Source organism: Sminthopsis crassicaudata, chromosome 3 (assembly GCF_048593235.1).
Source record: "Sminthopsis crassicaudata isolate SCR6 chromosome 3, ASM4859323v1, whole genome shotgun sequence".
In the NCBI taxonomy this organism is placed as follows: Eukaryota; Metazoa; Chordata; class Mammalia; order Dasyuromorphia; family Dasyuridae; genus Sminthopsis; species Sminthopsis crassicaudata.
In genome coordinates, this window is record NC_133619.1 from 47,805,926 (window position 1) to 47,831,049 (window position 25,124).

The following is a 25,124-nucleotide window of genomic DNA, read 5'->3' on the forward strand; positions in this document are numbered from 1 at the left end:
TGAGAATTATTGAGAATATTTTTAATTGAAATTAAAAGGATAACTTTAAAACACTGAAAATTTTAAGATCTATGAGTCATAAAATTTCTTATTCTTGGAACAATCATAATTCTTTGAAAGATAATAATTTGGAATTTCTTAGTTCTCAAAAGTGAATGAGAGGTACCTTAAAACAAATTGAGAATTCAATCATCTAGACAATTTCCACCCACTGATTTTCATTGATAACTTGACATTTGATTAGTCTTCTTAAAATGCAAACTGTTTTAGATAATGAGATTTTAAAATTAGGTGGTAAGTATGTTTACTGCTTTTTAATAGTGACAATATATGAAAAACGTGAATTCAGATAGTCTGAAAGAAAGAATTAAGCCCTTACATACCCATCTTTTGTACTCCTACCCTTCGGCTTTCCTATTTACCTTCCTGATCATGAATCCTTTATCGGCCTTGAATAAGATATATGTGAAATATATGAAGGTAAAAGGGGAAAGAAAACTCAGTAGCTGAATACTAATTTGGACTCTGACACTTGTTATCTCTGGGTTCTCGGGCTATTTAGATAATCAATCTCTTACAATGCCCTCGTCTATGGAAAAACATGGAAGTCCTATGAGTAATTGGTTAATTTTCCAGAAATGTAACAAAGATGAAGAGTGCTATGTAATTATTCTCAGGCTCTCTAGTGTGATGGCAGTACCTAGAATTTCTATTAGGTAAAGATAGCAGTCAAATGGCAAATGATGAACATAAATTTACATAAATATTTGTCATTACCTATGAATATGTATTTAGAATAGAAGAACAATTTGATGGAATAACATCCATTTAACTGGTTTGTATATATTCAAAGATCACAATTTAAAATAGTATTATTTTTTCAAAAAATGAATGTCAAATGGAAAATGATGGGCAATAACCTAAAGGATAAAATAAATGGAATTAAAGGGATGAGTTTTACATAATTAAATGCTTTGTGCTTTATGCTTTTTTGAAATGTGTAAGCTTGAAAGCATATGACATTCAGGTTTGTTTTTGCCATTTTTTGCTATTATAATGTGACTTTTAAAAGTTTCTTGGCGTTAAAATTCCCTTTTTGTTTTGTATTCCTCATTGATTTCTACAGCAATGAATTCTCCATTCAATGTCATATTATGAGAATATATGTGTGTAGCTGAGCAAGGATGATTAAAAAAAGTAGAGGAAGAAAACGCAAATTAGACTAGTCTATCCAATGTATTTAGCAATCTGAGAACTGATTGAGTTTGTAGCATGACTGATCTTATTAATTGGATGATTAATTGATTAACCTGATTAATTCAGGTATCAGGAATGGTGCCCCCAAATCCCTGGACTGATCATGTTCTGTCTCACCTGGTTGTGTCATTTTGATGGGACCAATCCTGTACAAACAAACCTAAGGCATTCTTATTCTTTATTGCCTTTGACATTTCAAAGGGCTACTTTTCTAAATCAGTTGCAGAGATTGTAGCTCTTTAAGCAATTGCCTGTGAGCTCAAGTACGGCAACTGCAGTGACTTTGGCCTGATAGAGATTTGAATATAATAGAGAGAGCATTTTAGATAGTATTTTACATTTTACAATTAGACTTAAGGATAATTTTAAACATTCTTTTGTTTTTATAATTTTGAGTTTCACATTTTCTCATTTCCTTCTTTCCCTAGTCCCTAAGATGATAAGCAATTTACATAAAATGTATTTTCATATTAGTCATGTGAAAAAAAATAAACATATCAAAAGGGGAAATATAAAAAAATGCAGATAGAAATATATTTTCACTTTATCTACATATGCAAAATTTTTCTGAGTCCTTTGGAATTACCTTGGTCATTCATTGTATTGCTGAGGAAAGCTAAGTCAATCACAGTTGTTCATCAAAGAATGTTGATCTTACCATGTACAATGTTCTCCTGAGCAGTTCACTTTGTGTCAGTTCATGTCTTTCTGAAATCTGCCAGCTCATCATTTCTTAGAGGACAGTAGTATTCCATTACATTCGTATACCACAATTTGTTCAGTAATTTCTCAATTGATGAGCATCGCGTCAATTCCCAATTCTTTGCAACTACAAATAAAACTGCTATACATTCTTTTTTCTATAATTAGGTCCTTTTCCTCTTTTCATGATCTTTGGATATAGTCATAATAGTGGTATTGCTAGGTCAAAAAGTATGTACAGTTTGATTCTCCTTTAGGCATAGTTCCAAACTGCTCTCCAGAATTGTTGGATCAGATAATTTCAACAGATAGGATTTTTGAGGGGCACAAATACTGAAATGCCTATGAAATATTTTGCCCTATACAAATTGTAACTCCATGGTGATACTTGGTGAAGTTGTTGGAGTTGTCGTTCTAACAGACTTAATTATTTCATTCACCTAAACATGTTTCTCCTCCAGCCATTTTGTCATATGGGGAAAGCATATTATATCCTGCTATAATGTCCTGCTGAAAGGCATGTATTAAAACAAAAACAATACCTTAGCAACAAGATACTTTTTAAAAAATTATTTTTTTTTATTTTATTTTTTTTTATTTTTGTATTCATTTTTCCAAATTACCCCTCCTCCCTCCCCCCGATGACAGGCAATCCCATACATTTTACATGTGTTACAATATAGTCTAGGTACAATACATGTGTGTGAATACCATTTTCTTGTTGCACAATAAACATTAGAATCAGAAGGTACATGCAACCTGGGCAGACAGATATTAGTGCTAACAATTTACATTCACTTCCCAGTGTTTCTTCTCTGGGTGTAGCTACCTCTGTCCATCATTGATCAACTGGAAGTGAGTTGGATCTTCTTTATGTTGAAGATTTCCACTTCCATCAGAATACATCCTCATACAGTATTGTTGTTGAAGTGTACAGTGGTCTTCTGGTTCTGCTCATTTCACTCAGCATCAGTTGATTTAAGTCTCTCCAGGCCTCTCTGTATTCCTCCTGCTGGTCATTTCTTACAGAGCAATAATATTCCATAACCTTCATATACCACAATTTACCCAACAATTCTCCAACTGATGGACATCCATTCATCTTCCAGTTTCTAGCCACAACAAAAAGAGCTGCCACAAACATTTTGGCACATATATGTCTCTTTCCGCTCTTCATTATTTCTTTGGGATATAATCCCAGTAGTAGCGCTGCTGGGTCAAAGGGTATGCACAGTTTGATAACTTTTTGGGCATAATTCCAGATTGCTCTCCAGAATGGCTGGATTCTTTCACAACTCCACCAGCAATGTATTAGTGTCCCAATTTCCCCACATCCCCTCCAACATTTATCATTATTTGTTCCTGTCATCTTAGCCAATCTGACAGGTGTGTAGTGGTATCTCAGAGTGGTCTTAATTTGCATTTCTCTGATCAGTAGTGATTTGGAACACTCTTTCATGTGAGTGGATATAGTTTCAATTTCTTCATCTGAGAATTGTCTGTTCATATCCTTTGACCATTTATCAATTGGAGAATGGTTCGGTTTCTTATAAATTAGGGTCAGTTCTCTATATATTTTGGAAATGAGACCTTTGTCAACTTTTGCTTTTAAAAATATTTTCCCAACTTGTTACTTCCCTTCTAATCTTGTTTGCATTAGTATTATTTGTACAGAAACTTTTAAGTTTGATGTAATCGAAATCTTCTATTTTGTGATCAATAATGATCTCTAGTTCTCCTCTGGTCATAAATTCCTTCCTCCTCCACAGTTCTGATAGGTAGATTATCTTCTGTTCCTCTAATCTATTTATTATCTCCCTCTTTATGCCTAAATCATGGACCCATTTTGATCTTATCTTGGTATATGGTGTTAAGTGTGGATCCCTATCTAATTTCTGCCATACTAATTTCCAGTTTTCCCAACAGTTTTTTCCAAATAATGAATTTTTATCCCTAATGTTGGTATCTTTGGGTTTGTCAAAGATTAGATTGCTATAGATGTACCCTTTTTTGTCCTTTGTATCTAATCTGTTCCACTGATCTACCGGTCTATTTCTTAGCCAATACCAAATGGTTTTGGTGACTGCTGCTATATAATATAGCTTTAGATCAGGTACACTTAGACCACCTTCCTCTGAGTTTTTTATCATTAGTTCCCTTGCAATTCTCTACCTTTTATTCTTCCATATGAATTTTGTTATTTTTTCTAGGTCATTGAAATAGTTTCTTGGGAGTCTGATTGGTATAGCACTAAATAAATGGATTAGTTTGGGGAGTATTGTCATCTTTATTATATTCACTCGGCCTATCCAAGAGCACTGAATGTCTTTCCAATTATTTAAATCTGACTTTATATTTTGTGGCAAGTGTTTTGTAATTTTTCTCATATAATTCCTGACTTTTCTTTGGTAGATGGATTCCCAAATACTTTATACTCTCAACATTTGTTTGGAATGGAATTTCTCTTTGTATCTCTTGCTGTTGCATTTTGTTAGTGATATATAAAAATGCTGAGGATTTATGTGGATTTATTTTGTATCCTGCCACTTTGCTGAAATTTTGAATTATTTCTAGTAGCTTTTTAGCAGAGTCTTTGGGGTTCTCTAAGTATACCATCATGTCATCTGCAAAAAGTGATAGTTTGATTTCCTCATATCCTACTCTAATTCCTTGAATCTCTTTCTCGGCTCTTATTGCCGAGGCTAGCGTTTCTAGTACTATATTGAATAGTAATGGTGATAGTAGGCAAACTTGTTTCACTCCTGATCTTACTGGGAAAGGTTGTACTTTATTTCTATTGCATATTATGCTTACTGACGGTCTTAAATATATGCTCCTGATTATTCTAAGGAATAGTCCATTTATTCCTATACTCTCAAGAGTTTTTAGTAGGAATGGATGTTGGATTTTGTCAAATGCTTTTTCTGCATCTATTGAGATGATCATATGGTTCTTATTAATTTGATTATTAATATGGTCAATTATATTAATAGTTCCTAATATTAAACCAGCCCTGCATTCCTGGAATAAATCCTACTTGATCATAGTGTATTATCCTGGAGATGATTTTCTGAAGTCTTTTTGCTAATATCTTATTTAAGATTTTAGCATCAATATTCATTAAGGAGATTGGTCTATAGTTTTCTTTCTCAGTTTTCGATCTACCTGGTTTAGGTATCAGTACCATGTCTGTGTCATAAAAGGAGTTTGGTAGGACTCCTTCATCCCCTATTTTTTCAAATAATTTATATAACATTGGGGCTAATTGTTCTTTAAATGTTGGGTAGAATTCACATGTGAATCCATCTGGTCCTGGAGATTTTTTCCTGGGGAGTTGATTAATAGCTTGTTCTATTTCTTTTTCTGAAATGGGACTATTTAAGCAATTTATTTCCTCCTCTGTTAATCTAGGGAGCCTATATTTTTGGAGGAAGTCATCCATTTCACTTAAGTTATCAAATTTATTGGTATAAAGTTGGGCAAAATAACTCCTTATTTCTCTAATTTCCTCTTCATTGGTGGAAAGATCCCCCTTTTCATTTGTAAGACTAACAATTTGATTTTCCTCTTTCTTTTTTCTGATCAGATTTACCAAAGGTTTATCTATTTTATTGGCTTTTTCATAAAACCAACTCTTGGTTTTATTTATTAATTCAATAGTTTTTTTTTTTACTTTCAATATTATTGATTTCTCCTTTTAATTTTTGTATTTCAAGTTTAATATTTGGTTGGGGGTTTATTTTTCTAGCCTTTTAAGTTGTAAGCCCAATTCGTTAATCTTCTCTTTCTCTATTTTCTTCAAATAAGCCTCTAAAGATATAAAATTTCCCCTTATTACTGCTTTAGCTGCATCCCAAAGATTTTGGTACGATGTCTCATCATTGTCATTATCTGGGGTGAAATTATTGTTTCTATAATTTGCTCTTTCACCCAGTCATTCTTTAAGATGAGATTATTCAGTTTCCAAATACTTTTTGGTCTATTTACCCCTAACTTTTTACTGAATGTAGCTTTTATTGCATTGTGATCTGAGAAGAAGGCATTTATTATTTCTGCCTTCCTACATTTAATTTTGAGATCTTTATGTCCTAATATATGGTCTATTTTTGTATAGGATCCATGAACTGCTGAGAAGAAAGTATATTCCTTTCTATTGCCATTCAGTTTTCTCCAAAGGTCTATCATACCTAGTTTTTCTAATGTTCTATTTACTTTTTTAATTTCTTTCTTGTTTGTTTTGTGGTTTGATTTGTCTAAATCTGAGGGTGCAAGGTTCAGATCTCCCACTATTATAGTTTTACTGTCTATTTCTTCTTGCAATTCTCTTAAATTTTCCTTTAGAAAGTTAGATGCTATACCACTTGGTGCATATATGTTTAGTATTGATATGGCTTCATTATTTATGCTACCTTTCAGCAGGATATAGTTTCCTTCCTTATCTTTTTTAACGAGATCTACTTCTGCTTTTGCTTGATCTGAGATAAGGATAGCTACCCCTGCTTTTTTGGCTTTACCTGAATCATAATAGGCTCTGTTCCAACCTTTTACCTTTACTCTGTATGTATCTCCCTGCTTTAAGTGTGTTTCCTACAGACAACATATTGTAGCGTTCTGATTTTTGATCCAATCTGCTATCCGTCTCCATTTGATGGGATCGTTCATCCCATTCACATTTACAGTTAAAATTACTAATTCTGTATTTCCTGCCATCATATTATGCCCAGATCATGCTTTTTCCCCTGACCCCCCTGATCCCCCTCCCCAATATTTAATTTACAGACCCCCCTTGTGACGCACAACCCTCCCTTTTTTTAAGTATCCCTCCCCCCCTCCCTCCAAGTCCCTTCTCTTATTCTCCTTTTCCTTTTCCCTTTTTCTCTCCCCCATTTTAATGAGGTGAGAGAAAATTCTCTGAAAAACAAAAATGTTAATTATTTACTCTATGAGCCTCTCCTGATGAGAGTAAGATTCACACAATGATTCTCCCCCTTAATAAATTCCCTCAGATATGGTGTATTTTCTATGCCTCTTCATGGGATGTAGTTTCCCTCTTTTTATCATTCCTTCCCCTTTTTGTGAAATGACCTCCTCTTTACTACAGCCCCCTTTTTTTCTTTTATATCAGTAAAATCAAATTATCCTTGAGTACTTTTTATATACCCACAACAGAGTTACATTTCTCAAGGGTTCTGCGTACCTTTTTCTGTGTCTCTTCAGTCTTGTGGATGTAGATCAAATTTTTTGTTTAAGTCTGCTTTTTTTCTTAGAAACATATAGAATTCCTCTATTTCATTGAATGACCATCTTCTTCCATGGAAAAAGATGCTAAACTTAGCTGGGTAGTTCATTCTTGGTTGCAGTCCTTGATCTTTTGCCTTACGGATTATCAGGTTCCAGGACCTTCTATCTTTTAATGTGGAGGCAGCCAGATCTTGAGTGACCCTTATTGTGGCACCTTGGTATTTAAATTGTTTTTTTCTAGCTGCTTGCAGGATTTTCTCCTTTGTGTGGTAATTCTGCAGCTTAGCCACAATATTCCGTGGTGTTCTTTTTTTAGGGTCTATTTCAGAAGGAGTTTGATGAATTCTTTCCACATCTACTTTCCCTTCTGTTTCTATTATCTCTGGACAGTTCTCTTTGATAATTGCCTGTAAAATAGAATCTAGGCTCTTTTTTTGGTCATAGTTTTCTGGAAGTCCAATGATCTGCACATTATCTCTCCTAGATCTATTTTCCAGGTCTATAGATTTTCCCAGTAAGTATTTGACGTTGTTCTCCAGCTTCTCATTTTTTTTGTTTTGTTTGGCTGATTCTTGGGTTCTCTGTGAATCATTCATTTCTATTTGTTCCATCCTGACTTTTAAGGAGTTATTTCCTTCTTTCACAGTTTTTAGTTCTTTTTGTAAATGCCCAATTTCGTTTTTAAATGAATTATTTTGCTCTATTGATTTTTTTTCCATTTCCCTAATTTTTGTTTTTTGAGAATTATTTTCTTTTTCCAATTCAGAAATTCTATTTTCTTGAGACTTTTTTATCTTCTCCAATTCAGAAATCCTACTTTCCTGTGATTTTTTAACCTTTTCTAATTCACAAATTTTGTTTCCCTGCATCTCCTGTGAATTCTTTATTTTTTCCAACTCCAATTTCAGGACGTAGTTATTCTCTATCATAGCTTCCCTTTCCTTTCCCCATTTTTCTTCAAGCTTTCTTAACTTTTTAATAGTCTCATCTAGGAGAGAGTTATGTGATGGGGGGCAGGAACCGTTCCCCTTTAGGTTGTTATCTGCTGTCTCTCTGCTGTTAACTTCCTTGGGGTTGGATACCCGCTATTTCTCTGTGTAGTAGGAATCTATGGTTTTTCTGGCTTTTTTGTTCATATTTAAAAAATCTTTTGGGGTCTGTCCCTGGGTTAGGAAATTATTTATTTACTTCTTTACCAGCTTCCTCCCAGACCGGATGGATGCAGTGGCTCTTGTGCCTGAGCTAAGAGAGAGCTCTGGGAGAGAGTTCCCCACCCCCTCCCTGGAAGTGCCTCAGAGGTGACTAGCACTGCTATGCCCCGAGGGCGCTGTGTTTTAGTGGCTTCCCTGAGGTTGAGATTGAACAGTAAATATGGCACAAAGCCTAGCATATGAGTCCAGGTGGGGAGTGGATGTCTGCAGCAGGTGACGTGAAAAGTCCCTGTGCTCAAACTGGAAGTGTCTGCCAGAAACCGAGGTCCCTAGTTCAAAGGTTCCACTCCTCTGGTACTTCCGGATCTGAGTTCCACTCCCTCCAGCTAAGCTAGGCAATGTGTGTTGCCTTGGGCCGTATCCACCCACTTGTCAATCTCTTAACTATTCTCAGGTGGTAGCTGAGGCCACACCCCCTGGTGCCAAGATCTCCTGAGTCACCCCCAGGGTCCGGGGAAAATCTAATCTCTCTGAGTTTTTTTAAAGTATTTTAGCTTTCTCTTCTGAACTGCTATATGATAAGCAGAGAAGAGCTAACGGCCTGTGCTAGATTCCTTTATCTCAGTAGCTTCTCTGATCCCAGAGCCCTTCCCAGCTCGATCAGAGCAGTATGCTAGTACCCAGCCGTCTGTGCTGGCCTCTCTTCTTCCTCCCCTGGGAACTGACCTTTTCTGTTGAAACTCCAGATTCTCTTCAGCTGGTAAGTCGTGCTTCCAGTCCTTGTGGTATCTATCAGTCCAGGGCTATTTGTGAGGCTGATTATCTAATTGGTTGTGAGGGAGTGAGGACGTTCACAGAGTCGTGTGTTTCTTCTCCGCCATCTTGGCTCCGCCCCCCAGAAACTATTTTTCAAGGAGTTATTTTCTTTTCCTATTTTGTCAAATCTATTTTGTAAGGTATTATAGGCTTTTACCATTTCATTAAATCTATTTGTTAAATAGTTTTCTTTAGATAATGTTTCTTTTTGAAACCCTCTTGCAAAATTTTCATTTCCTTTCCTTATCTTTCTTCTTGTTTCAAGTTCCTTTTTGAATTCTTCCAAGAGAGGCTTGTGAGATGGGGACGAATTCCTATCATCCTTTGGGATCTCATCTGCAGATGACCTGCTTTTAGTGTCCTCAGAGTTTGAAATCTCTTGTTCTCTTTCTCCATAAAAAACTATGCTGAGAGTTCTTTTTGCTTATTGTTTTTTAAGATTGAGGTCTGTTTTAGATAAAGGGGGGATTGTCCAAGCTTCCTCTATTAGGCTAAGTTGGGTCAGTGCTGACTAACTTCTGGTGCTAGTTGGGCATGGCCAGGGCCCAAGATATTCTGGGGTTGAGCGGCTGATTTGCCTTTTGCATTTGTGTTGGATGTTTTCCAGCTAATATGCTGATTTATTGGCTTGTAACAAGGACAGAGGAGCCAGCACTGCTGTAGATTCCTCCTGCTACATTCCTTGGTGCCTGAACCCCACACCACCCTGGAGGGGGAGAGGTCTGCATTACCAGTGCTTGGCCTACTTCCCACAGTGGTCAATTGAAGCAGACCTTTTCTGGAGATCTTTAAAATTATCTTCTGGCGGAAATATGTCACACTGCAAATACTTGTGGGTTCTGTCACTTCAAAACCAGATCAAAGGCTCGATTTGCTGTTAATTTGAGGGATATGTGAGAGAGCTCTGATAAAGTCATGTCTCCTCTCTTGCCATCTTGGCTCTTCCACCCCCAGGACAATTTTCCTAAATTACTTCTTGCATTTTTGTTTCAAGGTTCTTTTTTAGGTCACAATTGTCAGGCAGTCCAATTTTCTCTTCTTAAATCTGTTCTCCAGATCTGTTTTTTAACTTTTATTTCTCATTTGGTTCTCTTTGTTTTGAATCTCTAAAATCTATCCTTTCTGTTATTTCCTGGTTTGTCTTAACTTTATTGTCTTGTACTTGCTCCATCCTCATTATCAAAGAATTATTTTCATCTTGAGACTATTTCTCCTTTCCAAGTTGGTTTCCTTTTTTGTTTCATAAGCTTTTGGTTTTCCTTGCACGGATTTTTTTTTTTTTTTTTTTTTTTTTTTTTTTTTGGTTAGTTTTTCCTTAGTGTCTCTGATTTGACCTTTAAATTCTTGTTTGAGTTGTATACATTCTCTTTGGGTTTGGGGCCATTTCAGGTTACTCTTTGAGATAAAAGCTCTTTTACTTAATCGTCCTCCTCTTAAAATGAACTCTCGGCTTCCCTGTTGCCATAATGTTCCTATGGTGGGATTCTTCTTAGCTGGTGCATTTTTTAAAAAAGATTTAATACTATTTTAAGGACCTCTACTTGTGTTGTAAAGGGATGGTTCCTCATGCTTCCTCTTCAGATGTGCCCTCTGTCCAGAAACCCCAAACTCTCTGACCCAGAAGCACAAACCAAGAGCATCCCCTCTTGGGTGTACCAGCACTCTGTACTAGCAGCCAATAGCATCCCAGCCCCTGCCTCTGCTCCCACCAGGGTGTGGTTCCTTCTTGTCAGGGCCACTTCCTCAGGTCCTCAGTGGCCCAGCTGTTGCCATCCTAAACAGCCCAGCTTCACTTATTCTCCAGGAGGCTCACAACTTCAACTTGATTTGACTGTGAGATAAAAGTGTCTGTGGTTTTTGCTGAAGCTCCAGCCAATACCTAGCCAGGCCAAGGGTCCCCACTTCTTGTTTCAGTGGATTTAGCCCAGTGATGATAGTTCAGACAGGTCCATCCTCAGTCCAATGGCTTTCTTCCCATCTTTGGGGCTGTGTCTAAAGGACCTCCATTCTACCCCAATTTTTTTTTTTTTATTTTAATGTCTAAATTTGATCGGCAGCATAATGTTGTCAAGCCTGTAGGCAAAATAGGCAGTGCTGGAAGTTAGCATATTTTTGATGATACTTCTAGACTCCTCCATTTAAAGAAAGAAACTTTTTAAAGAAACCCCAAAAGGGGCATTATTAGCCAGAATGGCCTCCCTGGGTTGTTTGGGAGGAATGGGAGTGGATGACAAAGGCAGGGTTCACTTTACCCCTCCTCTTTTGAGTTGTAATGAGTTTGGCAAGGCGGGATAGGGTGGATTTTTGTTGTTTGGAGCATTCTCCTAGTATCATTTCTGAGTCATCTTTGTAGCTACACTCTGGAATAGTGCTGGAGACAGGGTTGGAGATAGGCTGTACTTTAGGTCTTATATTAATGGCACTGGTTCTGATAGGGCTGGGGGGATTAGCATTTTCTGGACAAGACCATTCTTCTTGGAGCATTTCTGCAGCAAGTTTCCGAACACATTTTGGTGTACTGGTGTCCCGAAGGCGAAAGACAGGGTCCAGTGGGGTACTGTTGGAGAGAGGGCTAAGGGCAGTTTCCTCTTTAGATCTTAGTTTCTTAAATGCACTGAATTTTTCAGGGTGGTTGGGACCGGCTTTTTCAGAGCATAATTCCTGAGGCCTGATGGTGGAGGTGAGGGCCTTGGGGACAGCCTTGGGTGAAGTTTCTGAATCATTTGTGAAAATAGGATGGACTTTGCTGTTCCTGTTTGGAGCTCTGTGTGTTGTTTCAGCACGGGATGCAGAACGAGGGGGTGGATTAATCAAAATCAAAAGAAGAGCCAGGGCCTTAGGAGGAATGTCAAAGCCTAAATGTCTCATCCACCAAGGGCCCCCAGCGTTCCTCTCCTTCCTTGGTGAGCTCACAGGAATATTGTGCCCCTGGCTCCTGAGGTCGGAGGGTTGCTGAATATTTTCCAAATACAAGGCAAAAATACGGTGACGGGGACCTGAGCGTCTCATTGCTTTTGCCTGTTGCTCCTCGACCAAGTCTGTGAATGAAGAAGGGACCATATGAGCAAAGGTGAAGGAATCAGGAATTGTGGGTAGCAAAGAGCAGCAGCTCTGAGATTATGATTGGCCAAGGAGTGATTCCTGGCCTTTGGTGGGCAACTGGACCTTTATCAATGTGCTCTTGCCTATGCTCTCCCTTATCACACACTTGGAGGAACCCCAAGAGACAACTTCATTACTTCCAATTTTTTCTGGTAAACCACTTATTTGTACAGAGTTGTTTGTATGGAATCACCCCCTTATACTGGAAACTCCTTCAAACCAGGGCCCGGCTTGGGCAATTCTTGTATCCCCCCACTGCTTACTATGGAGCTTGACCCACTCTAGATAAGAAATGTTTATTGACTGTGGCCTCTACTTATTCTTTCCCCTTTCTCTCTCCTAAACTCTCTGTACTCTGATTTCTCACATTCTCATTGGATTGAGTTTTACTAAGTGAAATGCAAAGTTACTATGATAACCTCCAAAGGACAAAAGTGAATGATCCCTTTTTGAATATAATTTCAATAAATTTAATATTGAGCCCATTACATTTAAAATTTTTTCTTATACATTTCTTAATGTAAAGATTTTTTAAAGATGTTTGCTTTGTAGGTTCTTTCCCCATCCACAAATTAAGAAACCACATATGAAATTATCCAAAACATTTTCATAAATTTGTGAAAAAACATAGACCTCCCACCTTAATGAAAATAGAACACTGAAGAGAAATTATTTTAAAAATAGAGAGATTAAGAAAAAAATGAGAATGCTTCAATCTGTATTCACACATAATCAGTCCTTCTCTGTGAATGAATAAGATTTTTTATCATAAGTCCTTTAGAGTAGTTGTACAAGATTTTGTGAGTGAGAACCATTAAAATCCTTTACTCCTGATCTCCCTAGAACCTTGCTATCATTTCATATACAGCATATTTTGCTTTGTTCATGGAGTACTTTTCAGGTTTTTTCCCCCCCATGGGAACATTCAGCTCATCATTTCCCAGAGAACAATGATATTCCAATAGATAAACACTTCAAAAAATTGCTTTTACTATTACTATTGCTTTCCCCTCATTTATTCTCTCTCTCCTTTCACTCTCTCTTCAAACATGTTTTGCTATTGACCACTGACTCTCTTCTTTTATCACCCATCTCCCATATTCTATTGCCCTCCCATTTTCCTGCAGGCTAAGATAGATTTCCATACACCTATTGAGTATTTATGATGTCTCTTATTTGAGCCACTTCTGATGAGAGTAATGTTCTCTCAATCTCTCCTCTCCTTCTTCAATGAAAAAGCCTTTTTTTTTTTCTTTTTCTTATGGCACATAATTTGCAGCACTCCACTTTTTCCTTTCCCTTTTCCCAGTACATTCCTGTCTCACTCCCTGTCATCATTTTTTAAAAAAAGATATTATTCCTTCATACTTCACGCACATTCGTTATCCCCTGGCCATGTATATTCCGTCTAACAGCCAGAATATTGGGAATGTCCCAAGGAGTTACAAGTATCATTCTTCTATGTCGGGATACAAACATATACAGGTTAAACCACGGCCAGGGATATTCATCCTGCCTCAATCTCTCTTGAGCTCTTTCCCCCAATTCCCATGTAATATCTAATGGACATTTTGAACCAGATGGCCAATTGCACTGGATCCTCAAGATGTCCAAAACAGAATCTGTTCTTTTTCTCCTACCCTCTGTTCTCTTCTGAAATTCCCTTTTTTGTCACCCAGGTTTGCAGGCTCAGTCATCCACTACTCTTCCCTTAGCTCAGCCCACATGTCTTCCAACGACTTAGTCATCTTTTAATTCCTTACTAGGGACATTTTTACTATAGGAGTTTTTTGGTTTGTTTTTTGTTTTTGTTTTTTCCCTTCTTTTCTCCCATAGATATCAGCCTGGTGACCGTGTACACCTCTGTCCTAAACTCTTCTGATAGCCTCATTGTTCCATTAGGATTATGCCTTCTGACATTTTTTATATACTCTGTATTTACTTGGCATATTCTAGTTTGTGTACTTCTGGCCCTCTCTCTTAAGATGAATTTGGGGGGAGGTGTCTTATTGAATACAGTGACTGACATAAGAATAATCATTGCTATTTATTTAGTGATTGATCCTCAGCCTGAGGAAATAATTTGGTTTCTTTGCACCATGATGAATTCTAGGAATTTCCTGAGGAAAAATACTGTCATCAAATAAGTACTGAGGACTCTGCTTCCAACATCCCATCTTCCCAGCTAAAGGAGTATCAAGCAGCCCAAAAAAGACTTAATCTCTCATTGGACACAAGTCAGCTATTGCTTTTCATTGTCCAATACGTTTTGATAAAAAATGATCCATTTCTAGAGGTCCCTTTCCCTGTTTCCTCCTTTTCCCATTCCATCTCTCCCCTCTCCTCCCCATTAAAAGTAATCCAAAGTCAGCAACTGAGAAATTCCTTTTAACAACTATGGAAGAAATAGAAGTTGAAACTTTGTAGGCAAATTGTCAGTATAAAGAAGAATTTTTAAAGTTCGAAAAATAAAGAAGAAAGCTTTAAAGCTCAAAAACAAGGGCACAAAATTTCTGAAAATTCTAATATTCTTTGAATTGACAATATCCTACATACTAGTCAGGCCTACAGTCCACCGGCTCCCATCCCTGCTTCTTCTTTCCCCTTAACATTTACTCATAGTCTTTTACTCAAATCCACAAGATCTAAGGGGACAAAGTAGTAACTACAATGTGGGCCTGAAGGGCAAGATTGAGCAACTTGAAAGCCCTAACCTTGAAAGCTTCTACCCTGGAATAGCCTTTCTGAACCCTTTCAGTGCCTTGAAACATACCAGCTCTAAGAAGAAATGACAGATTGGCTACCCAAGCACAGGGAGAAAAGGATTTTCCATACCTACCTGGGATATCTACAAGTAGCATAAACAATCTTTTCCACCCCCCCTTCCAATTAAAACAAGCAATGGAATATATATTCCTTTTGAGATTTGCAGAGAACTTTTTCTATGAATTTAAAATATGGTTTGGAGTTTTGTGGGATAGGTAGGCTCCAGTACTTGTCTGAAGGTTAATTGTCAGAAAAAAAGTTAAAATCTTTGATACTGCTCTGCCTCATCTCGTCTCCAGCTAAGGGATCCCCACATCTCTCATGGCATGATAAGATATAAGGGGCTTAAATCTGTGATTTATGTAATGATTGTTACTCACATCTTTTAAAGAAAGTCATAAAGGTTATGGGGTTGACTTGAAATCAATTCTTTGGGGGTTCGATTCCTTCCTTTCTCATTTAGGCTTTAATGAACACAGGTTGCTCAAATGTATGATAAGCTTGAATCCCCCCAATGGGGGGCTATTGCTCTAAATGAAGACCTGGAGGCAGTCTCAGGGTCACATCAGGGAGAGAGAGAGCAAACCTCTCCCTTCTGCCACCTGCACTGCACTCCATAGCCTTTCCCCCTAGACATCTCCTTTGATCCTTACATCAACCCTGTGAGGAAACAGAGGCAAATGGGAAATGGTTTGCCTCAGGGACACTGAGTTTGAAAAGCAGTCATCCAGACTCCCAGGCCCACATCTTTCTTAAGAACCGAGGAGCTTCTTCAGATTAACAACAAACAAAAAGCCATTTTCTTTGTGGTGAGTCTCTGATGGTTTGAGTAATCTCCTCAGAGTTTATAGAAGAGTTGTCTCCCTTAAGTTCTCCCATGTATCCCAGCTGCTCCCCCAATGAGGACAGACCACAAGCATCTTGTCCAGCTCCTATTGCTGTCACAAGCAATGTCTCTCTCATTCATTTCTACTCCCAGTGGCTTCCCACAAACATACATACTTCCCCCCAATACAAACTCCCTCACTCTTCTTCCTAGACATATTCGGCTGTCCCCACTCCAGAATAGTGAGTATCATGGAGTCTCTTACCTGAAAGAGCTTCTCCGAGATGCAAAACCCAAGGCAGCCCCTTAGGTGGTGAAGTTTGAGGTGATACCTCTCTGTCCCTCTGTCTGTGTCTGTCTCTCCCTTTCTCTCTCTTTCCCACTCTCTTTCTCTCTCTCCTCTTTCCCTCCCTCTCTCCTCTCTCACTCTTTCTCTCCCTCTCTCTCTCTTTCCCTCTCCCTCTCTCTCCCTTTTTCCACACTCTCTCGCAACCTAACTTTTTCTCTCACACTTTTTATTCATTCTTTCTCTCTCCCTCACTCTCTCTTTCCTTTACTATCTCTCTCCTCTCTCTCTTACCTCTATTTTCTACACCACACTCTCTCCTCTCTATCTATCTCTCTCTCCTCTCCTCCGCCTCTCTCCTCTCTATCTATCACTCTCTCCCTCTCCTCCGCCTCTCTCTTCTCCATCTATCCCTGTCTCCTGTCTGGGCTCTGGTGCTCTCTCTCTCCGCTCAATCTCTCACTCTCACACTCTCTTTCTCGCCTGCTCTCTCTCCCGCACAGAGCACGGCTCTTGGGACTCCTGGTCTTTTATCCCCATAATGCTTTGTGAGGTCATCATGACATCACATACCATTTTTCTATGATATCATTTCCTTCCCTCCAATCAGCTCTCTCATTGCAGATAGGATTCTTCATGCAGAGACAGGAAGCTTGTTCCTGACTTACTTTCCTGAACCCAAGCCCCTGAGCCTTCATTGGGTTTCAAATGATTTCCCACTGATTCTCAATAAACAGTTTTGCCATTTTCCCCCTAGCATGCATCTTTACCAAACATGAAAAACATCACTGACTCTGAAATTTTAAAATTTTAGTTTGAGTATCCATTAGGAAGAAAATACATTTGTGTCCAGCGTTGATCAATAAGGGGAATTTAATATGTTTGAATGTAAAACTTTTCAATTCAGCTTTTTTTTTTTTTTTCCCCTCTATGGTTCATGTCCAATCAAGGAGAGATAATATGGCTTTTTTATTGATAGGGCAAAGAAATTTCCCATCTTCCTCCTCTTCATCTTAACTTCTTTAACACTCCTTACCTCCATCCACACCTTTTTCTCAAACATCCTTTTGTTAGGATTCTTACAAGGTGCTAAGTCATTGGAATGGATATCATCCAATGGTTCAGTAGGATTGCTCTGATCCTACAAGGAGATGTTATGAGCCAGAACTTGAGACCAAGTATTTATGTACCCATGTCCTTAGTTCACACCTTTAAAGGAGTTCTCTCATTGGTTCACACATTAGACTTCATGTCTTTAGAGACCATAGAAAAGGACAGGCCCACTCTGTGAGAGAAGATTCAGAGCCAAGATTCAGTGGGGAGATTCACAAGTCCTGGAGATTCACAAGTCCAGGAGATGCACAAGTCTAAAGAAACAGCCTGCTCATGGACTTCCAGGACATTCAGAACTAGGATTGAGTTCCCAGAGATTCAGAAGGTAGAAGCCCACAATCCCATACTCTTGGAGGCCGAGTCTGATTCATTCCCATTTTGACATTTGTGCTGGCTGGAGATATTTGGACAAGAGCTCTCGGGAATCAAGGAGAGAGATAGGGCTCTGAGAAAGTGAAGTGGACACAGAAAAAGATTCAGGATTTTGAAGGGTACAATAAAGGATCTGGACTGTAACTCTTGGCTGCAAGAGGTGATTATTGGCACTTAACTGAAAGCAAGGCTGCCTCCAGAACCTCCCCAACAAATCTGAGCCCAGAGAACGATTACCATTTAAAGAACAGAAAATGACATATTGGGGTCTAATTTGGGGCAGACAGGATCCTGATTTCTGTGGAAAAACCTCTGATCTGGATCCAATGGAAAAGTCTCTCTGACCCCGAAATTAGGGTGAGTACAACAAGGAAACTTGGCTAAAGAGCTAATGTAGAATTTCAGCTAAATGGGGCAGATGTTTAGAAAATAGCCTTCTGTTTCTGTTCAAGGAAAATGTTTAAAGAGCATTGTCAAGTTATGAAAAGCCAAGCACTGGGTATAATTTTGGAGGAGATCACTGAACTTTTAAAAACTGTGCTGGTCATATGTCCTTGTTTTTCTATGGAAAAAGAATTGGATCCAGACAAGTGGGAATTAGGAGAGCAACTAGCTGAACACTGCTATTCCAATCCAAAGTCAATAACTAAAGATACACTTCATACATACAATTTAATTCAAGTGGCTTTACAAAGTGTTAGACTAAAGAAAAGGAAGAAAGAACAGGAGGAGGATCATCCAACTAAACTAGGTGAAAAGGATGAGTCAGGTAACAATGGAGTTAAGTACAATGCTGAGCAACAGGAGCATTTCCCATCTCCTCCTCCCTCAATTAACCCTTCATGGGTAGAGGAAAGAGGAGGAGGGGAAGAGGCAGTGACACAAACAGCTGTGAAGCAGCCTATGACAAAATTAGAAAAAGCAATGGTTAAGGCTAAGGGAGAAGGACAGAATATACGATATGTTATAGATGCATTCCCTGTGATTGAAGAGCATGACTCTTCTGCTCAAACAAAAAGATACACTCCTTCTGATGCGGATAAAATTAAGGATTTGAAAAAAAGTTAGCACTCTTTATGGGGCCACATCATATGTTAAGATGTTACTAGATAATTTTTCTTATGAAATCCTAACCCCTAATGATTGGAAATCCATAGCTAGGACATGTTTAGAACTTAGACAAACTTGTTGTGGCTTTTGGAGTATCATGAATTATGTAGGATTCAAGTCAGTGCAATAGGGAAACAGGAGTTAATACACAATTGACTTTTGACCAACTAGCAAGTGAAGGTCAGTATGGAGAGAATAGATCCAGTGACTTCCCACAAACATACATATCTCCCCCCCCAATACAAACTCCCTCATTCCTTCTCCTAGACATATTCGGCTGTCCCCCCTCCAGAATAGTGAGTATGACGGAGTCTCTTACCTGAAAGAGCTTCTCAGAGATGCCAAGGCAGTCCCTTAGGTGGTGAAGTATGAGGTGATACCTCTCTGTCCCTCTCTCCTCTCTATCTATCGCTCTCTCCTCTCCTCCGCCTCTCTCCTCTCTATCGCTCTCTCCTCTCCTCCGCCTCTCTCCTCTCCTCCGCCTCTCTTTTCTCTATCTATCGCTGTCTCTTGTTTCGGCTCTGGCGCTCTCTATCTCCGCTCAATATCGCACTCTCACACTCTCTATCTCGCCTGCTCTCTCTCCCGCACAGAGCACGGCTCTTGGGACTCCTGGTCTTTTATCCCCATAATGCTTTGTGAGGTCATCATGACATCACATTCCATTTTTCTATGATATCATTTCCTTCCCTCCAATCAGCTCTCTCATTGCAGATAGGATTCTTCATGCAGAGACAGGAAGCTTATTCCTGACTTACTTTCCTGAACCTAAGGCCCTGAGCCTTCATTGGGTTTCAAATGATTTCCCACTGATTCACAATAAACAGTTTTGCCATTTTCCCCCTAGCATGCATCTTTACCAAACATGAAAAACATTGCCGACTCTGAAATTTTAAAATTTTAGTTTGAGTATCCATTAGGAAGAAAATACATTTGTGTCCAGCGTGGATAGATAAGGGGAATTTAATATGTTTGAATGTAAAACTTTTCAATTCAGCTTTTTTTTTTTTTTTCCCCCCTCTATGGTTCATGTCCAATCAAGGAGAGATAATGTGGCTTTTTTATTGATAGGGCAAAGAAATTTCCCATCTTCCTCCTCTTCTTCTTAACTTCTTTAACACTCCTTACCTCCATCCACACCTTTTTCTCAAACATCCTTTTGTTAGGATTCTTACAAGGTGCTAAGTCATTGGAATGGATATCATCCAATGGTTCAGTAGGATTGCTCTGATCCTATAAGGAGATGTTATGAGCCAGAACTTGAGACCAAGTATTTATGTACTCATGTCCTTAGTTCACACCTTTAAAGGAGTTCTCTCATTGGTTCACACATTAGACTTCATGTCTTTAGAGACCATAGAAAAGGACAGGCCCACTCTCTGAGAGAAGATTCAGAGCCAATATTCAGTGGGGAGATTCACAAGTCCTGGAGATTCACAAATCCAGGAGATGCACAAGTCTAAAGGAACAGCCTGCTCATGGACTTCCAGGACATTCAGAACTAGGATTGAGTTTCTGGAGATTCAGAAGGTAGAAGCCCCACAATCCCATACTCTTGGAAGCCGAGTCTGATTCATTCCCATTTTGACATTTGTGCTGGCTGGAGAATATGGACAAGAGCTCTCGGGAATCAAGGAGAGAGATAGGGCTCTGAGAAAGTGAAGTGGACACAGAAAAGGATTCAGGATTTTGAAGGGTACAATAAAGGATCAGGACTGTAACTCTTGGCTGCAAGAGGTGATTATTGGCACTTAACTGAAAGCAAGGATGCCTCCAGAACCTCCCCAACAAATCCGAGCCCAGAGAATGATTACCATTTAAAGAACAGAAAATGACATGTTGGGGTCTAATTTGGGGCAGACAGGATCCTGATTTCTGTGGAAAAACCTCTGATCTTGATCCAATGGAAAAGTCTCTCTGACACAGAAATTAGGGTGAGTATAACAAGGAAACTTGGCTAAAGAGCTAATGTAGAATTTCAACTCAATGGGGCAGATGTTTAGAAAATAGCCTTCTGTTTCTGTTCAAGGAAAATGTTTAGAGAGCATTGTCAAGTTATGAAAAGCCAAGCATTGGTTATAATTTTGGAGGAGATCACAGAACTTTTAAAAACTGTGCTGGTCATATGTCCTTGTTTTTCTATGGAAAAAGAATTGGATCCAGACAAGTGGGAATTAGGAGAGCAACTAGCTGAACACTGCTATTCCAATCCAAAGTCAATAACTAAAGATACACTTCATACATACAATTTAATTCAAGTGGCTTTACAAAGTGTTAGACTAAAGAAAAGGAAGAAAAACAGGAGGAGGATCATACAACTAAACTAGGTGAAAAGGATGAGTCAGGTAACAATGGAGTTAAGTACAATGATGAGCAACAGGAGCATTTCCCATCTTCTCCTCCCTCAATTAACCCTTCATGGGTGGAGGAAGAAGGAGGAGGGGAAGAGGCAGTGACACAAACAGAATTGCCTGTGAAGCAGCCTATGACAAAATTAGAAAAAGCAATGGTTAAGGCTAAGGGAGAAGGACAGAATATACAATATGTTATAGATGCATTCCCTGTGATTGAAGAGCATGACTCTTCTGCTCAAACAAAAAGATACACTCCTTCCGATGTGGATAAAATTAAGGATTTGAAAAAAGGTAGCACTCTTTATGGGGCCACATCATCTTATGTTAAGATGTTACTAGATAATTTTTCTTATGAAATCCTAACCCCTAATGATTGGAAATCCATAGCTAGGACATGTTTAGAACTTAGACAAACTTGTTGTGGCTTTTGGAGTATCATGAATTATGTAGGATTCAAGTCAGTGCAATAGGGAAACAGGAGTTAACACACAATTGACTTTTGACCAACTAGCAAGTGAAGGTCAGTATGGAGAGAATAGATCCAGTGACTTCCCACAAACATACATATTTCCCCCCGCCCCAAATACAAACTCCCTCATTCCTTCTCCTAGACATATTCGGCTGTCCCCCCTCCAGAATAGTGAGTATGATGGAGTCTCTTACCTGAAAGAGCTTCTCTGAGATGCCAAGGCAGTCCCTTAGGTGGTGAAGTATGAGGTGATACCTCTCTGTCCCTCTCTCCTCTCTATCTATCGCTCTCTCCTCTCCTTCGCCTCTCTCCTCTCTATCGCTCTCTCCTCTCCTCCGCCTCTCTCCTCTCCTCCGCCTCTCTCCTCTCCTCCGCCTCTCTTTTCTCTATCTATCGCTGTCTCTTGTTTGGGCTCTGGCGCTCTCTATCTCCGCTCAATATCGCACTCTCACACTCTCTATCTCGCCTGCTCTCTCTCCCGCACAGAGCACGGCTCTTGGGACTCCTGGTCTTTTATCCCCATAATGCTTTGTGAGGTCATCATGGCATCACATACCATTTTCCTATGATAACATTTCCTTGCCTCCAATAAGCTCTCTCATTGCAAATAACATTCTTCATGCAGAGAAAGGAAGCTTCTTCCTGACTTACTTTCCTGAACCCAAGCCCCTGAGCCTTCATTGGTTTTCAAACGATTTCCCACTAATTCTCAATAAACAGTTTTGCCATTTCCCCCCTAGCATGCATCTTTACCAAACATGAAAAACATCTCCGACTCTGAAATTTTCAAATTCTAGTCTGAGTATCAATTAGGAAGAAAATACATTTGTGTCCAGCGTGGATAGATAAGGGGAATTTAATATGTTTGAATGTAAAATTTTTCAATTCAGTTTTTTTTTCCCCTCTGTGGTTCATGTCCAATCAAGGAGAGATAATATGGCTTTTTTATTGATAGAGCAAAGAAATTTCCCATCTTCCTCCTCTTCTTCTTAACTGCTTTAACACTCCTTACCTCCATCCACACCTTTTTCTCAAACATCCTTTTGGTTAGGATTCTTACAAGGTGCTAAGTCATTGGAATGGATATCATCTAATGGTTCAGTAGGATTACTCTGATCCTACAAGGGGATGTTTTGAGCCAGAACTTGAGACCAAGTATTTATGTACTCATGTACTTAGTTCACACCTTTAAAGGAGTTCTCTCATTGGTTCACAAATTAGACTTCATGTCTTTTAGAGACCATAGGAAAGGACAGGCCCACTCTCTGAGAGGAGATTCAGAGCCAGGATTCAGTGGGGAGATTCAGAAGTCCTGGAGATTCACAAGTCCAGAAGATTCACAAGTCTAAAGAAACAGCATGCTCATGGACTTCCAGGACATTCAGAACTAGGATTGAGTTCCCAGAGATTCAGAAGGTAGAAATCCCGCAATCCCATACTCTTGGAGGCCGAGTCTGATTCATTCCCATTTTGACATTTGTGCTGGCTGGAGATATTTGGACAAGAGCTCTCGGGAATCAAGGAGAGAGATAGGGTTCTAAGAAAGTGAAGTGGACAGAGAAAAAGATTCAGGATTTGGAAGGGTACAATAAAGGATCCGGATTGTAACTCTTGGCTGCAAGAGGTGATTATTGGCACTTAACTGAAAGCAAGGCTGCTTCCAGAACCTCCCCAACAAATCCGAGCCCAGAGAACGATTACCATTTAAAGAACAGAAAATGACATGTTGGGGCCTAATTTGGGGCAGACAGGATCCTGAGTTCGGTGGAAAAAACTTCTGATCTGGATCCAATGAAAAAGTCTCTCTGACCCAGAAATTAGGGTGAGTACAACAAGGAAACTTGGCTAAAGAGCTAATGTAGATTTTCAACTCAATGGGGCAGATGTTTAGAAAATAGCCTTCTGTTTCTGTTCAAGGAAAATGTTTAGAGAGCATTGTCAAGTTATGAAAAGCCAAGCATTGGTTATAATTTTGGAGGAGATCACAGAACTTTTAGAAACTGTGCTGGTCATATGCCCTTGTTTTTCTATGGAAAAAAATTGGATCTAGATGAATGGGAATTAGTAGGAGAGCAAGTAGGTGAACACTGCAATTCCAATCCAAAGTCTATTTTGAAAGATATTCTTCATACATACAATTTAATTCAAGTGGCTTTACAAAGTGTTAGACTAAAGAAAAGGAAGAAAGAACAGGAGGAGGATCATCCAACTAAACTAGGTGAAAAGGATGAGTCAGGTAACAATGGAGTTAAGTACAATGCTGAGCAACAGGAGCATTTCCCATCTCCTCCTCCCTCAATTAACCCTTCATGGGTAGAGGAAAGAGGAGGAGGGGAAGAGGCAGTGACACAAACAGAATTGCCTGTGAAGCAGCCTATGACAAAATTAGAAAAAGCAATGGTTAAGGCTAAGGGAGAAGGACAGAATATACGATATGTTATAGATGCATTCCCTGTGATTGAAGAGCATGACTCTTCTGCTCAAACAAAAAGATACACTCCTTTTGATGTGGATAAAATTAAGGATTTGAAAAAAGGTTGCAGTCTAAGAATGCTGATGATTTATGTGGGATTTTTGAATCCTGAAACTTTGCTAAAGATGTGGATTATTTTTAATTGATTTTTAGTGGAATCTCTGGTATTCTCTAAGTATACCATAATATCATTAGCAAAGAGTTATAATTTGGTTTCCTCATTACCTAATTTAATTCTTTTAATATCTTTCTCCACTCTTATTGCCAAAGCTAGCATTTCTAATACAACATTGAATAGTAATGGTGATAGTGGCAACCTTGTTTCACTCCTGATCTTAATTGGGAATAGTTGCAGTTTATCCCTATTACATATGATGCTTACTGATGATTTTAAAAAGATTCTACCGATTATTTTAAGGAAAAGTCTATTTATTCCTCTTCTCTCAAGTGTTTTTAATAGGAATGGATATTGGATTTTATCAAATGCTTTTTCTGCATCTGTTGAGATGATCATATGGTTTTGTTAATTTGGTTATTAATGTGGCCAGCATTCCTGGTATAAATCCTACTTGATCATGATGTGTATGATTTTCAGGATTCTTTTTGTTCATATCTTATTTAAGATTTTTGGCATCAATATTCATTAGGGAAATTTGTGTATAATATTCTTTCTCTGTTTTCAACCTACCTGGTTTGGGTATCAGTACCATGTCCATGTCATAAAAGGAATTTGGTAGGACTCCTTCAGTCCCTATTTTTTTCAAATATTTATATATCATTGGGGCTAATTGTTCTTTGAATGTTTGGCAGAATTGGTAAATCCATCAGGTCCTGAAGATTTTTTTTAGGCAGTTGATTAATAGCTTTTTCTATTTCTTTTTCTGAAATGGGACTATTTAAGCAATTTGCTTCCTCTTCTGTTAATCTGGGAAGTCTATAGTTTTGGACATAGTCATCCATTTCATGTACATTATCAAATTTATAGGCATAATGTTGAGCAAAGTAACTACTTATCATTTCTCTTAATTTCCTCTTCATTGGTGAAAAGTTCCCCTTTTCATTTTTAAGAACAATTTGACTTTCCAT

The 25,124-nt window shown here is 38.6% G+C and overlaps 1 protein-coding gene across 2 annotated transcripts; it reads right to left on the bottom strand.

The window, feature by feature from the left end:
• Positions 1-10,438: 10,438 nt before the first annotated feature.
• Positions 10,439-22,056, bottom strand: LOC141560377 (uncharacterized). 2 transcript variants are annotated; one of them, XM_074298406.1, is made up of 2 exons: positions 19,062-19,228; positions 10,439-12,205 (listed from the first exon to the last, which is right to left on the bottom strand). In XM_074298406.1, exon 2 carries the CDS (start codon positions 12,174-12,176, stop codon positions 11,349-11,351), a length of 828 nt encoding a protein of 275 aa, XP_074154507.1. In that variant the 5' UTR covers positions 12,177-12,205; positions 19,062-19,228; the 3' UTR covers positions 10,439-11,348. The 2 variants fall into 2 exon arrangements, with proteins under 2 accessions (XP_074154507.1, XP_074154506.1); XM_074298405.1 differs by lacking the exon at positions 19,062-19,228 and adding an exon at positions 21,760-22,056 and having other exon boundaries at positions 11,185-12,205.
• Positions 22,057-25,124: the final 3,068 nt, after the last annotated feature.